Genomic DNA, 15223 nt, shown 5'->3' with positions numbered 1-15223 from the left:
ACAATTAGGTGAATAAAATTTCAGTAGCTCATGAGGCTAGTGAAATTTTTGACAAATGCATAGAAAATTTTGACAATCGCAAAGATTGTTGATGTGTGTAATTTTTCGTTAAATAAAAGCTTAAATAGATGAATTGCAGTCAACGATGGTAGATGTTTTCTTAAAATATTCATTTCACTTCAATTTGTAATATTTTATTCCATATAAATCTGCGGTTATCAAAAATTTACTGCTATCAAAAAATATTTAATTTCACACAGCAGATTGGCAAAACTGTCTCACCATAGTAAAAATATTATTCAACAGCTTTCCCATAGAACTTTGTTACCAATTCACACACGCCCTAACTCAACAATTTAAATTTATTAAATCTCAAAATCATAACTGCCTCGACCGCGATTTGAACTCGCGACCAACGATGTTAGAGTCAGAGGTCTTCCCGCTGTGCTATTTTCAACCACCGAAAGTTTCGACTGTCTCTCTCTGTAGCCGTTTTCCATTAGTTCAGAGATAGTTCTGAAATGTGTAGGACGGAACTGGCGCTTTAACAGACTGTCTCTAAATTTTACTGCAGGGTTATTTCTTCAGCAATGCATACATACGTAGCCACATAACTAAACGTTTACGGTTACTTCGTTCACTAATTGGAAACTTTTTGAAAACACAAAGGCATGCAGAAACAGATATTATCCATTCCGATGAGATTCTTTTACAGTTACAGCCATTTGATAATCCCAAAGACGATGACAAGTACGTAGCTCAAATATCCTATATTTCCAGAGCTAAGAAAAGTATTAAATGGTTCCGGTGCAAATGTTTGGAAATGGAGCATTCGGTTTTCGACAGGATTCTTTCCCCGACAAGTAAAGCGAGAAATCCGAAAAGTCGGTGAATAGAAAATTTTTTTGCCAGACTTTATGCCAGTGGAGGAATGGTCCCAATCTGCCTTATACTTAAAACCATCCGGTTGGAGAGTTTGGATAATTTCAAAAAGGATTTAACAAAAATATGGGACGAAATATCAAACGAACTCGACCCTGAAAATTTTTTCCAAACGTTTAAAGCAAGTTCTTTAAATCAGGCGTACGAGTATTGAAATTAATGGTTAAAATATGTCGTAAATAATTTATATTTTTATGAATGAATTAAACGGTGCTACAAAATAAAAATCACGAAATACACCTGCTTACTTTTGAATGAAAAATTTCTTGCGACAAAATTGTGACACTGCTGGTAACCCCAGCAAAGTCAAAGTCCCAAATATATGGCTCATTCCACGGTGACGGATATGACATTTCAACTTACATTTTAAGGCTTGATTCTTAAAAATTATTTTTAATTTAGGTTTCCGTGGAATATAGATACAATGCCTAGAAAAAATGTTTCAAAAACAATTTAATCCAAACGAGTTATATGAATTTTATTCGCTGTGACTGGTGTGACGAGTGGGCAAAGCTTATTAAATAGTTCGTTATATAGTCAACATTTACGCCGAAGTTGCTTACCTCTGTTGGAAATTATAGAATATGTCTTAAATTAAACTGTGACAGTTGTGACTTGACTTTGTGACGGGTGTGACAAGTTGAGCATGAATAAACAAAAACACAGTATTACACATCGTTCTAGTTCTGAGCTTTTTCTTCCGTGTGGTTGTTGTTATATTTCTATCTTTGTGAGAGAAACGCAACAACAACCACATGGACGAAAATTTCTGAACTATAACCAAGGTGTATTAAACAAGAGTGATTGACAATTCAGTGCGGCTCTCTTTTAAGGTACTATTATGTCAAAAAGTATAAACAAACGAATTAACCCTTAGTTTTGCATGTATCTTTTGTCAGCACTGATGCCCTAGGCTTTTATTTCGATTATAGTTTTGTTTTACTTACATTACCTGGAATATATATATATATTTTGTCAATAAAATAAAACAAATTGTTTATAAAATAGTTTTAGCAATTTACTTGTTTTTAATTGCCCAGGTTCTCTATGCTTTTGTGCGTTTATTTTTATATTTAAATATTTTATCCTAAACATTATTCGACACTTATAAAAGTAGTATTTTACATTTGTTTCCAATTTTTTATGTGAGCTTAACTCTAACAATTTTGAAATTAAATTTTTTTCATGCGAAATAGTTTTCCATTAAAGACTTTGCTTCGAGCAGTTTTAAATTAAGCTCTTCCATACTTGCTTGCATAGTTTTAATTATTTTGGTAAGAAGAAATTTTTCACTGTCTGAGTATTTAGATGTCATTGTAAACTACCTTATCTTTAAATAGTACTACACTTTTCTTGAGGCTGTTATCTGTCAAAACGTATGAGATACTAGTTGCGTTCCAGATGCTCCACGATATTCACGATTTGCAGGAAGAGCTTTTTTTCCATTAATAAACCTGAAGAAAAACATAAAAAGTAAATACATTACGAATTCATTAAATACACTAGTTTACACGGAAAAAAGACTTTTAGACTTATTCGGGGGCGCTAAGCATGAAAATAAAGCTCATCTGATTTACTTTCCTAAATAAGCTGTTTTGGGTTATAAAAAAAAAAATACAGAAAAGCGAATGCAACCAACCTTCTATATATTTAGCCTTATTGCCTTGATATATATTTTTTTCGTCCATCGGAATAGTACTTTTTGAGATTCAAGCATTTAAGTTCGAAAGATAAGGAAATACTCAAGCTTTTTCGAAAATTCTTTAATTTTATTCATTCCTTTCAGTTGATAAACTTTGTAAAAAAAAATTTTTAAGTTAGGACGATGGACAATTTTACCATGAAAATGTGAAGCATATATTTTTCTTATTTTCTGCGGTCTTTCACGTTCTTTGTATGAATATTTTTTTCTGAAAATACCCCTGGTGAAATTTTTTGTGGAATAATTTTCTTTAACCCTTTGGTGACCTCCCAAATGCCATTTTATTCAGAATTTCTAATAAAGTGGTCAAAACGACCTTTTCGTGAGAGAGCTAACTACAAATTTCTCTCCGACATGAATTTTAGCCCTCTTTTGCTCTCACCCTATAAGAAGCCGCGCAAAAAATTGCAAACTTAATATGAAAAAAATAATAATAATAATTCTGAGAATGCAAAGATATTTGGTGGTTTTACTATATGGGTCTCGGTCTTTCATCCTAAGCTGATTTCATTCCGCCCCCGTACTACCGTATTAATGAATTGAAATTTAGTACAGCACGTTCGCCCGAACATCAAAAGCTGAATTGTACGCTTTCGGAACGAAATCGATTTGATGAAATTTGTGAAGAAAAGAACAGGCCTATATATATATATGTACATACATTTCTATATATACATACGTAATACATGCATAAATAAAGTTAAATTCATCCTCTGCAAATTGACACATTTTAATTCGTCGGTCCTTGGTGCCATCATTACTTTCAATAAATTTACTTTTAATTGTTTTTGCAAAAGAAAAAAAGTTAACGAAGACTTTTCAAAGCGACAGGAAAATGCAGATGTGCGGTTGAATGCAACAAAACAAGTAAACACATCAAATTGAATGGTCAAAAGAAATACATAATAATAAATCAGGGCAGCACACATTGTTTTTTTTTTGGCATAAAAAAACAAACAATCTCAAGATGTGCCAGAAAGAAGACTAAAACATACATAGTACATAGAATACAATAAACAATTTTCCAAAAAAAAAGTGCATAACAATTGACGCGCGCGTGATGGAAATTGAAAAGCGAGACATTTCAGAGAACAATTGTAAGCATCACGACCTCCTCGGTCCAAGGCACATTTAGGCGATTCGACTAACTGACCGACTGTTCTTTCGACTATAACAATGAAAATAAAGTATGTACATACATACATACATTAATATATATGCAAATATCCGTTAGTATTGCGAGTGACGCAGCTGAATTATGTTTTTGTTTTGTATACAGAGAATACGCCGCGAAATATTTTCAGTACCTACATATGTACGTTCGCTGCTTCCCCTTTGTTCCTTGTCTTCTTGGCTATTTGGAAAACAAAGAGCTAATTTAAGCATAATATTTACTGCATGCATGTATTTTATTGTGTTTTTTTTTTAGTTATTTATTTATTTACTTACACTTTGATTTTTAAGTCACTCAATTATTTTAAAAATAAATCAAATCAACTTATGTGTAAACACAAGGACCTAATTAAAAAAAAAAATATTTTTTAAGACAAGCTTTTATGAAAGGTTCACCCGCGTCACCTAATGACTAAATTTTCTGTATTGATATTACTTTCCATTCAAGTAGTATATGTAGTACGGCCTAATTATGAACCATATCATACTGTAAATACGGGTTTTTTTTGTAGAATTATTTCCTATTTATTTTATCAGTTTTGGCTATTTGTATTTTGTTTATTTACTGTTTATTATTTTTTTATAAAAGTCTAACTGGTTATTCAACAAATACCATATGAATTCAGATTTCAAACTTTGTACAAGAATTATAAAAATTTCGCAAATTTTTACCCAAGTTTCAAACGTTTAAATCAGATTCATTAGAAAAAATTGTCGTATGCAGTTTTGTAGCCTATTTAATTCTAGTATAATGAAGTACAAATTTCAAGCTGCTAAAAAATTCCGTTCCTGTCGTTCGAGATATAAAATATGGCTGTTAAATTCATTTTTTTTTTTCAATGCTACTACACCGGACACTACTTTCCGAATCATTTTTTTTAATGAAAATATATTCCCTTTGCAAATTGCAGCTCAAAACATTCTTCTATGCAAGACAAAGTTCGGAGAGCCCATGTTTTACGCGAAAACCCCACTTTTGAAAACTGTGATAAATTAACGGGACTCGAGCTATTCCTATTCATTCCTATTAGTATTTTCAATAATAACGGCAGAGCAAAATAAAATAATAAAATTTGTTTGCTAAATTAACATTACTTAGTAAGTAACATGGCTTATTTTTCAATAAATTTTGTTTTTCAAAAAGGTACAACTAATGAGTGGGGCAGCGTAGGATCTTCATTCCTTTACCAAAAAGTAATGTAAGGGGTCCTTTAAGGGTTTACGAAAAGAAAAGTACCCAAAAGGAGTCGCGGCCGTTTTTATTTCAATACATTGAGAAATTACACCGCCCTAAAAAAAAATAAAAAATCGAAAACTTTTCTTTCGATAAAAAAAAATTCTACATACTCTTAAGAATATTTGAACAGATTCCCCATTCCGAAAACCAAAGTACTTCAGAAGTTACAGCAGTTAGAAGTGAAAGTAGGAGTGCGTTTTTTCTCGAGAAACAACTTTTTTTAAACTCTACCCTGCGCCAGAGGTGTTAAAGAATGCAGCCTGCGTGACTTTAAATAGTTGTAGTCACATTCACTGACGTAACACTTTTTAACTGCAGCCAATCAATCACATGTTTGACTAAAGACTGCAAAGTTGAAGTCATTCGTCTTTTCGTTGAAGTCATTAGACTTTCATGACTAATTAGTCATTTTTGCAGTCTGAGGTGAATAATGAAAATCTAAAGCAATCTTGCGTACACTTCTTCATAGAATTATAATACAAATTTGTTTAGAAAATAAATGAGTACACAAAAAGCTTTATTAAAACTCCAGTAGTATATAAAATCTTTAGAAAATGAATTCCAGTAACTTCCAATGAAATAAATTTGTATTTATTATATATACATAATCTGTACATATTATGTAAATTAAAAAAAAAAAAAACAAAATGCATGAGAACAAGTTTCCAAAAAATTAACAATGATCCTTGAAACTTATTTAACTTAGCCGTTAACTTTCAGCAACAGCAATTTTTCAAAATTGTTGTCAGAAAAGGTTCCACGGCGTGGGGTATTCAGTAATGAAGCAAACGAAAAAAGTCTTTCTACCGCGGCCGCTTTTAATAATCGGGCACCGGTTAAGCATAGTAATTTTTGTACATTTGTCTACCATATGCGACAAAAACTCATTTTTGATATCGTTTCCAACAATTTCAAAACATCAAATCAAGTGACTAACAAGAAATGAATAAAAAAGTGATTCATGAATCATAAATAAAATAATAAAGACTATTTTTTTTTAGTCTTAGTCAGGACTAACAGAAAATGATTGCAATCACTCGGGACTTCAATCAAATGAATAATTTAGTTAAAACTTATTGCATTCTTTAACACCTCTGCCCTGTGCCTAAGGTCAGATTGTGCCCTAGGTCAGATTGCTTGCCCCTACAAAAAGGCGCTTGTGAATTGGAGACTCAGGTTCCGTGACTTCCCGCTTCTCAGCAGGCGCGGGTTAAAATTTTCTTCTCTGGTTGCGCCCTCTCTTCGGCGGGTGCGGTTCGCTTTCTCCTGGCTCTATCCTCCCTCTCTCTTCCACCACCTCTCGCCAGCGTGGATTCGAGCTTTAACTTTCGTTTTGCCCTAGTCGATGTAGTGCAGATACCATTTTTCTTCCGAACCGGTGCCACTGGTGAATCGCGATGTCACTGAATGAAATTTGAGCTCTGCCATCGCCGTGCGTCACCTTGAACAGAGACATTTACATTCTGAGGCCTTGTTTACTTTTACTTGTCATAATCGGCAAAACCCTGCCTACATCGCGTAAAACTCTTATCAAACTTGGTTGAGTTTTCTGAGTTCACACACTAGTATTTTCAGACCGTCTGAATACGGGGCGGGAGAGGGAAGGGTGTAGAATTTTTCCTCAGCAATTTCAGACTGAATTGACAGACAGAATTGGACTGAGTAGGCAATTCAGGAGTAAAGTCCTCTCTCGACGTACGAAAACCACGCTCTATAAGTCACTCATCATGCCCGTGCTGGTATATGGCGCAGAAGCATGGACAATGACAACATCCGATGAGGCGGCTCTTGGGGTGTTTGAGAGAAAGATTTTGCGGAAGATTTACGGTCCTTTACGCGTTGGCGACGGCGAGTACCGCAGACGATGGAACGATGAGCTGTATGAGCTTTACAACGATATGGACATAGTGCAGCGAATTAAAATACAGCGGCTCCGCTGGCTTGGTCATGTCGTTCGAATGGACACCGACGCTCCAGCTCTGAAAGTATTCAACTCGGAACCCGCTGGTGGTAGCAGAGGAAGAGGGAGGCCCCCACTGCGATGGAAAGATCAGGTGGAGAAGGACTTGGCTTCACTTGGTGTTTCCAATTGGCGTCAGTTGGCACAGAGGAGAAACGACTGGCGTGCTTTGCTGAACTCGGCCAAAATCGCTTAGGCGGTTACAGCGCCAAAAAAAGAAGAAGAAGAATTTCAGACCGAGAAAATTGCGGTATTACTTCGGTCTGATATGCACAAGTTAAATTTCTCTCATATTTTTAACCGACTTCAAAATAGGAGGAGGTTATCAGTTCGTAGAAATATATATATTTTTTTTTTTGAATCGTCCGAAAAGGTCATTGGTCTTTTCAGACGTTCTTGCAAAGGCTATTTGGCACATGCTCAATATTCAAATGCACAATACAACAAATCTTCAATATTTATAAAAATGTATTTTGTCATTAGTCTGAATTAAAAAAATTATAAATCAGGAGAATAAACGGGTATTGATTTAATAAATCAAAAGTAAAAATTAGGAGTATATTGACGAAGAAAAGGGAATCTATCCCCCCTGGCTTCGCCGCCTTCTTAAAGTGATTGGATGGACGCTTGAAAACGCAGTCATAGATCTATGCCGTAGCACAACAATAAGTATCAGACTGTCTGGAGACAAAGTGCAGGCACAACAGCAACAGAGGACTTTAACAAATGTAGTGGCGGCACAAAAAATTTTATCATTTAATGTACCCTAGCGTATACTTTATCAACAGTTTGCAACAACTTCTTTTTTGGTCTATTCAAGTTTTATTTTTCCACCTATTAAATTCGTATTTTTTGTTTATTTACTTTTTCACAACAGCACCGCAGACGATTGCAAGGCCTCATCGGGTGGTAAAAAACCAAAGGACACCGATGTATTTACTTCCAAATTAAATTCTCTAATGCGCGGCAGCAATGCGGCGAAGGATGCCCTCTTCGGTGGCGGCAGTGGCAAAGATGCTGGCAGCGATGGTGGCAAAAAGAATGGACCACCACAAAATTTCGACGCCAAGTGTTACATAGAGAATGGCAAAATTAATTACGGCAAATTAATTACAGACGAAGTGCTCGCAGCCGATTATAAATTGGTTGAGGCAGCCAAAAAGACAGTAAGTTGTTGGCGAAATGCCTCAAGTTAACAGCAGCAATGTAAGTAATTGTCTTTTACCTTATCTTATGCAGACCAACATAGCCGGCACTACAGCGCTAATTGCCGTCATTGAAGGCACCAAACTGACCGTGGCTAATGTGGGCGATTCACGTGGCGTTATGTGTGATGCGCGTGGCATAGCAATACCGTTGTCATTCGATCACAAGCCGCAGCAGGTAATTAAAACAAATTACATAAATGCTTGTTATTAATTTAATTTTAAAAATTGCTGTCTGTTTTATAAATTTTCTCTCTCTTAAATAAATAGGTGCGTGAACGCAAACGCATTCATGATGCTGGCGGCTTTATAGCANAATGCTTGTTATTAATTTAATTTTGTCTGCTTTATAAATTTATCTCTCTAAAATTAATAGGTGCGTGAACGCAAACGCATTCATGATGCTGGCGGCTTTATAGCATTTCGCGGCGTTTGGCGTGTAGCCGGTATATTGGCAACATCGCGTGCGCTTGGCGATTATCCATTGAAGGACAAGAATCTAGTCATAGCTAATCCAGATATACTAACTTTTGAATTGAACGATCACAAGTCAGTGTGCATATGAGTTTTTCAATTGGGATAAGCGAAGATATCACTAACTTCCATTTTTCTTGCAGACCCGCATTTCTCATACTCGCCTCAGATGGCCTATGGGACACCTTCAATAATGAGGAGGCTTGCACTTTTATCAAAAAGCATTTGCATGAAGCTGACTATGGCGCCAAAGCGTTAACCATGGAATCGTATCAGCGTGGCTCAGTGGATAATATTACTGTGTTGTTGGTAGTTTTTCGCAATGGTAATTATCGCATTAGCTCGGCCACCACATCTACTAACGGTAACGGCGACGGTAGCAGTGCATCTGCATCGAAAACCGCAAATAATGCGACTGCAACGAATAAATTTCCCACAGCCAATAATGCTGCGAAATTTCCCGTGACAAATTTAATTCGCTCGAATAGTGGCGTTGGTACGAAATAAATTTTGGTCAACTGCGTATGTGCATACAAATATGTATGTATGTATGTATATGCATATGGGCGTACATATGTATACATACACAAATGTGCTTATGTTTGCATGTACTATCTGATGAGCGTCATCAAAAGGATTGATTTGAGTCTCGCCGTCGCCAAGTGCCCCCAGCATTAGTAAATTTTCTAAAACGAAACAAGAACAAACAATTTGAAAAAGGGGAAAAATACGTATTTAAAAACTATTTATGTGCCCTCTTATTAGCTGCTAAGCATTTCATTCTAAATCAAAGCAAATTTATCGAAAAAAAAATGCATACAATTTTGCAGTATGCTTATATAAATTTAAGTCGATGTACACATATTATAAAAATCGCATACCATATGACTTTTTACTTGCGTAACAGCAACGAAGCAAAAAGTGCGCTTGGAAATTTTGATATTTTTCGATGTGTAAAAGTACTTTTTGTCGTCTAACACAACAAAAAGGCACTAAGTGAAATTTTTAAGTTTTATGGAAAAGCACCTTTCGTCGGTCGACACTGCAAAAGGTACTAAGTGAATTTTTTAGTCTTTTTAGGAAAAAAATCGGGTTATTTGTATGAAATGCATTAATTGGGCTTTAAAAAAAGAAAAAACAAGAAAAAAGCTTACAAATATCGTGGATCTTTTAACTCAGCTGTGAATGTGTTAAGCTACGACGACTCAGTTTTCGGTTCAGTGTGTTGCTTAAACTTACTTCACTCGCACTAAAAATTTAATCTGAGCTTAACCCATTGAATTTTGAAATGTTTACGATGAAATTTTATGCACGACCTCTAGCGTTAAGCCATAATGATTATAAAATAATTGCAGCTCTCATATCTTTGAACTGCTTAGATATAATTTCGCCTTGTATTGGTCCATTGGTCCGTTGTGTGTACTCATTTAAAAATTAAATGGTCTAAATTGCCTATAAATTGATATACATTTATGTACCTATGTCTGCTTTTTTCACTTCATTGACATGCTTTTGTCCCATTCATGGAATGGCTTATTAATATATATATTTTTTTCAATCAATGAATCTATTAAAATGCATAAAAGGCATGTTTCCCTCATTTTTTCGAGAAATCAAACTAATTTTGTGTCTTCCTTAAAAATTATTTGTCCTCCTTAGCCATTTTTCAAGTTGGCCAGCCTAAATAATCTGACCTTTGCAGCACCAATTGAAACAATTAACCATTATTTCGCGAATTTTTCCCCCCCTGAGCTTTGCGACGTGCGTGCTACCTGTCCATATTTTGATCCGAAAGGTAACATTTCACGAAGTGTGCTTTGGGTCTGGGCTTTCTGACTGGGATGCCTTTTTTTGGAGCAAGCAAACATTTTTTGCGTTAGTCAACATTTACAGTTTCGCGTTCTGATGACACTACACAAATAGCTCCCTCACTTTTTGGAGTACACCTCTTTTTTTTTTGCCCATTTTAAAGACTAAAATGTATCAAAATTATTACAAGCTGTTCGAAGTATACTTATTCTATCGCTTACACCAAGATACACCCAAAAACCCAAACCCAGAAAATAAATGAAAAACTGCGCGTTTCTAGTTGCTCAACCAGCCATCGAAGGAAATTATTTGAACGTTTTAATAAATAATCTTGGAATATCCGCGTGTTTGTCTGACAGCAATGCTGATCCTAACGGTTGTAGTAACACCATAAAAGTTCCCCAAACAGTTTTGAGAAATATTGCTGAAGTGATAGCCCTAGGCTTGTTGCTTCTACTGAGAAGGCAAAACTATTTATGTATGGATGCTGAAAAGACAATTTACTTTCCCAGCGTTTTGTACCGGACTAAGGGAAAATCCAAAGATCCCGTATTGCACTAAAAAATAAAACTTTTCCAACAAAATTTTGTAGCATTTTGCAAAATGCACGGAATTCAAACACTAGCCATCATCGATTCGCCACTTCTCGCTCGCTATGTTTGAGTTCCGGTCGCTTAAACAAGAATTTTTCATGTGAAGGCAACAACAAAGTTAGCTAGCACGGATATACGATAGCGAGTTTGGTTGTACCTCATTGAGTTCGTTCGTTTCGCCACTCGCTAACTGTTGGCGAATCGATGACGGCTAATATGAAACAAAATTAGCATCGCTGGAATTTTTCAAATATAATTTCATTACAAAACTTTTCGTTTTGATTTCCAACTCTTTATTTTCCAAAACGCGAAAATGTTGCTCCTAAAAATTTACCAAACTGGAGTATGGCTTTTACTAGGCAAAGATACCAATTCCAAAAATATGTATGTGCTTATGTCATGTGTCTTCTTTAGAAAATCCAAATTGTATCAAGAAAAAATTTCACTTAGCGCCTTTTGCTAATATCGATCACCACTTTTTGATTCCTCTTAATATTGTAAAAATCGCAAATTGTATAAAATTTTAATTTCTGACATTTCTTAAATGTTTTGTACATTACTGTTTAAATAAATTATGTCTCTTGTGTACAATTTTATATATGTACATGCCTATTGCGGTAGCCGACGGAAGCCATCCCCGCACGGATCTAATCCGATTCACACTGTCATAACAAGCGAGTGTGAAGGTGTTAGATCCGGGAGAATGACATCCGTCGGATACTGTTATAGGCATGACGTATCAACTTTTTAGTTTTAGGTTAATTTAAATTAAATTATTAAGGATTTGAATTGCTGCTATCCGCTATTCTTCCTATTCATATTTGTTTCAAGAAAATATCTAGCAAAATATCAAAATATGCATAAACAAGTCCTGATATTTTAATATGTATTTTAATTACGAATTATTTATAAAAATTTTTAAATTTTAGTAAATACATACATACACGGAAGTTTAACGAAAATATATTAAATATTAAAATATACTTAAATTCCGACGAGTTTCATTCTATTAAAAGGCGAAAAGCACATTTCCGAGTTATTTTTCTGAATTAGAAAATCAGCTTTTGCTGCAAAAAATAAAATCGAGTGGTATTTGCAAAAAGTTTGCGCAAACTCGCCTAGAAACTGCGCAAACTCGTAACGGAGGAGACGGCAGTCATAAAATCAAAATCGCTTGGTATTAGCAAAAAGTTTGCGCAAACACTCATAAGAGCTGCCCAAACAATGTCGAAGTTGATCAGCGGATACCGACTTCACGAATTTTACCAGGCGCGCATAAAAAAGCAGCAAGCGTGTGCGCCACATTTGGCATGTAAATTGCGCCAAAAAATATGCATCAAAGTAGCCATTTTAACGAAAGCAACACACATACATACGTTTTGAGGGTATACCAAAGCAACAATAAAAAAAGGTGCCAAAGCAGAAAAAGAAATTTTAACGAAGTAGAAAAGCAACGTGCTATAACACCAACAAATTTGCCACCTGGCAAAATATTCGCCTTTGCATAATCTCCTACATTTGTGANACATACGTTTTGAGGGTATACCAAAGCAACAATAAAAAAAGGTGCCAAAGCAGAAAAAGAAATTTTACCGAAGTAGAAAAGCAACGTGCTATAACACCAACAATTTTGCCACCTGGCAAAATATTCGCCTTTGCATAATCTCCTACATTTGTGAAGAGAAAACACGTCAAGTTGGTGTATAAATTAAAATCCCCTACTTATATATTTACGATTTAAAGTCTTACACGTTAAATACAGCTAAATTAATACAAAAATTGTTTTCTTTTTTTTGGGTTTTTTTGACATTCTTGTTATTTATTTGTTTATATAATAAACAAATCAGCGCTCAATGAATTAACATTTTAAATACAGTACACATTTTTCTCTTCGCATACATTTTTACATACATATAGGATTGAATGCCCAGCAGTATGGGCAACTTACTTTTTGTCATCAAAACGTATAAAAACTTGTAATTAAAAACAAAAATGCTCCTGCATTTAAGCGTACGTAACTGCCATCAACTTAGTGAGCAGAGACAGAGACTTGCCATACGCGAATGGTCTTGTCAGAGTAGCCAGCGAACAAGGTCTGACCATCGGTGGACCAGGCCAACGACAAGCATTGTGGTGGATCGGCCTTTGAGCTGGTCGACACAACTTCGGGGCGGAGCTCCTCAACGGTCTTCTTGCATGCCAAATCCCAGATTTTGATTGATGGACCGTATGCAACGCACAACCAGTAGCGGTTGGGCGAGAAGCACAATGCATTGATGATATCGTTGTGCTCTAAGGTGTACAAGTTCTTGCCATCATTCAGATCCCACAACAAAGCCTTGGAGTCCTTGCCACCAGAAGTGCACAATGAACCATCAGGTGAAACAGTCACGGTATTCAAGTAACCATTGTGTCCATGGTGATTGTTCTTCAACTTGCAGTTGGCCAAATTCCAGACCTTAACGGTGCGATCCCAACCGCACGAGACAATGATGGGGTTAGAGTGGTTGGGCGAGAAACGTACGCATGACACCCAATCGGTGTGTCCATCTTCTTGGATGGTGAACTTGCACTCGGCCAATGTGTTCCACAGCTTGATGGTCTTGTCGCGTGAGCCAGAGACAATTTGACGATTGTCGGCGGAGAAGGCAACAGACAGCACATCCTGCGAATTGAAGAAATTGTTAATTTATAACACAAAATTCAGTATATTTTTATTATAAGTTGACCATTCCCAGTAAGAAACAAAATTACCACTTGCGACTTACAATTGTACCGCCTTGCTGTTGCGGTGAACGTACTCCCAGAAGGTGCTCCCCGACACTCAACCAGAATTCTGCCTCGCATAGGCACGTATTATAAATTTAAGGTGGTGCCTCACCTGTTAAAACTACTCTACTAGACTTCTAACCAAATCAGGCTCTAATCATTTGTAGAAATGTACCCTATGCAAGCACCACCTACACTCCTAACCAATTTTGTCAGCACTTATGTGCATTATTCATGTTTTCAAAGCAAACAAAGCCCTATCGACTAATCTAGGCTACACAAATGATTGGACATAAAATTGCGACATTTCGCCCCACCTTGGTGTGATCTTCAAAACGACGAGTAGTCTTGCCAGCAGCCAAATCCCACAAGCGCAAAGTCTTGTCCCATGAGCCAGACAGAGCGTAGTTACCATCAGATGAAAGTACAACATCGCTCACGAAGTGTGAATGGCCGTACAAACGCTTTTGTGGGAAACCGTAGTTGGTGTCTTCATCGCGAGTCAATTTCCATACGATAAGGGTCTTGTCTGCAAGTAAATAGGTAACGTAGGATAAGTACGAAATAAATTTTAACCAAAACTAAAGGATTAATCGAATCTAAAACGATTGAGTTTGCAAAAAAAAACTTAACCTCAAATGTTACATACGTCATACAATGGTCACTTACCACGAGAAGCAGAGATAATGGTATCGGGATCCTTTGGGTTGGTGGCGATTTGTGTAACCCAGCCAGTGTGTCCAACGAGGGTACCGCGCAATTGCAGAGTCTCACTCATATTCAACGAATTTAACCAATTTTCTTGCGGAGCGCAACGAAAATACAACTCAACCTTTGGAAGGTTTTTTGGAAAAGAAGGAAGTTGGCTTCCGTCGCTTGAACTTGGCTGCGAGTGGCGTGGTGATTTTACACGGCAGATGTCGCGCATGTCAGTAGTGATGACAGATATCAATTTTCAAAGCAATAAATGGGTGCATTCACTATGGAAAGAAATATTTGTAATTAAGCTAAAGAACCTAAATCCATGGTGTAATAATAATATTCCACCATGACCTAAATCCATAACAAACAACAAAAGCTTGTATATATATAGGTTTACGACTTTACTCAATGGGCCGTATGAATAAAAACTAAGCAATTGTTTTTACTTTAAATTTCATATTTTTTACTTAAAGTTATTCGAACAAATCGAGTAAAAGATTTGAAGTTTATTAGTTTTTATTCATACGGCCCAATATACATATACTTTTGTAACCTTGATAACTCGAAAGAAAGCCCATTATTGGTTTACTTACATAAACATATTTTTACATTTTGATGTCCAAAACCAAGAACAAAATACACATTATTTATGTGTTT

General features: G+C 35.9%; 2 protein-coding genes across 5 annotated transcripts in view; one reads left to right on the top strand and one right to left on the bottom strand.

The window, feature by feature from the left end:
* Positions 1-10730, top strand: part of LOC108370845 (protein phosphatase 1L) — a 35829-nt gene extending 25099 nt beyond the window's left edge. For all 3 annotated transcript variants that reach the window (XM_017626265.1, XM_017626263.1, XM_017626264.1), the window contains 4 exons: positions 7892-8180; positions 8254-8397; positions 8596-8768; positions 8837-10730. In XM_017626265.1, coding sequence (XP_017481754.1) covers positions 7892-8180; positions 8254-8397; positions 8596-8768; positions 8837-9200 — 970 coding nt within the window. In that variant the 3' untranslated portion in view covers positions 9201-10730. The remainder of the gene's footprint in view (positions 1-7891; positions 8181-8253; positions 8398-8595; positions 8769-8836) is intronic.
* Positions 10731-12881: 2151 nt separating this feature from the next.
* On the bottom strand, positions 12882-14740 carry Rack1 (Receptor of activated protein kinase C 1). 2 transcript variants are annotated; one of them, XM_017626266.1, is made up of 3 exons: positions 14534-14740; positions 14182-14393; positions 12882-13760 (listed from the first exon to the last, which is right to left on the bottom strand). In XM_017626266.1, the coding sequence occupies exons 1-3, from the start codon at positions 14640-14642 to the stop codon at positions 13125-13127; spliced, it is 957 nt and encodes a 318-aa protein (XP_017481755.1). In that variant the 5' UTR covers positions 14643-14740; the 3' UTR covers positions 12882-13124. The 2 variants fall into 2 exon arrangements, 1 of the variants encoding a protein (XP_017481755.1); XR_001848680.1 differs by having other exon boundaries at positions 13522-13760; positions 13864-14393.
* Positions 14741-15223: the final 483 nt, after the last annotated feature.

Source organism: Rhagoletis zephyria, unplaced genomic scaffold, assembly GCF_001687245.7.
Source record: "Rhagoletis zephyria isolate East Lansing unplaced genomic scaffold, Rhagoletis_zephyria_1.1 Rzeph_scaffold_04517, whole genome shotgun sequence".
NCBI classification, from domain to species: Eukaryota; Metazoa; Arthropoda; class Insecta; order Diptera; family Tephritidae; genus Rhagoletis; species Rhagoletis zephyria.
Note: the sequence above shows the minus strand (reverse complement) of the source record. Positions and strands in the feature narration are given on the sequence as shown.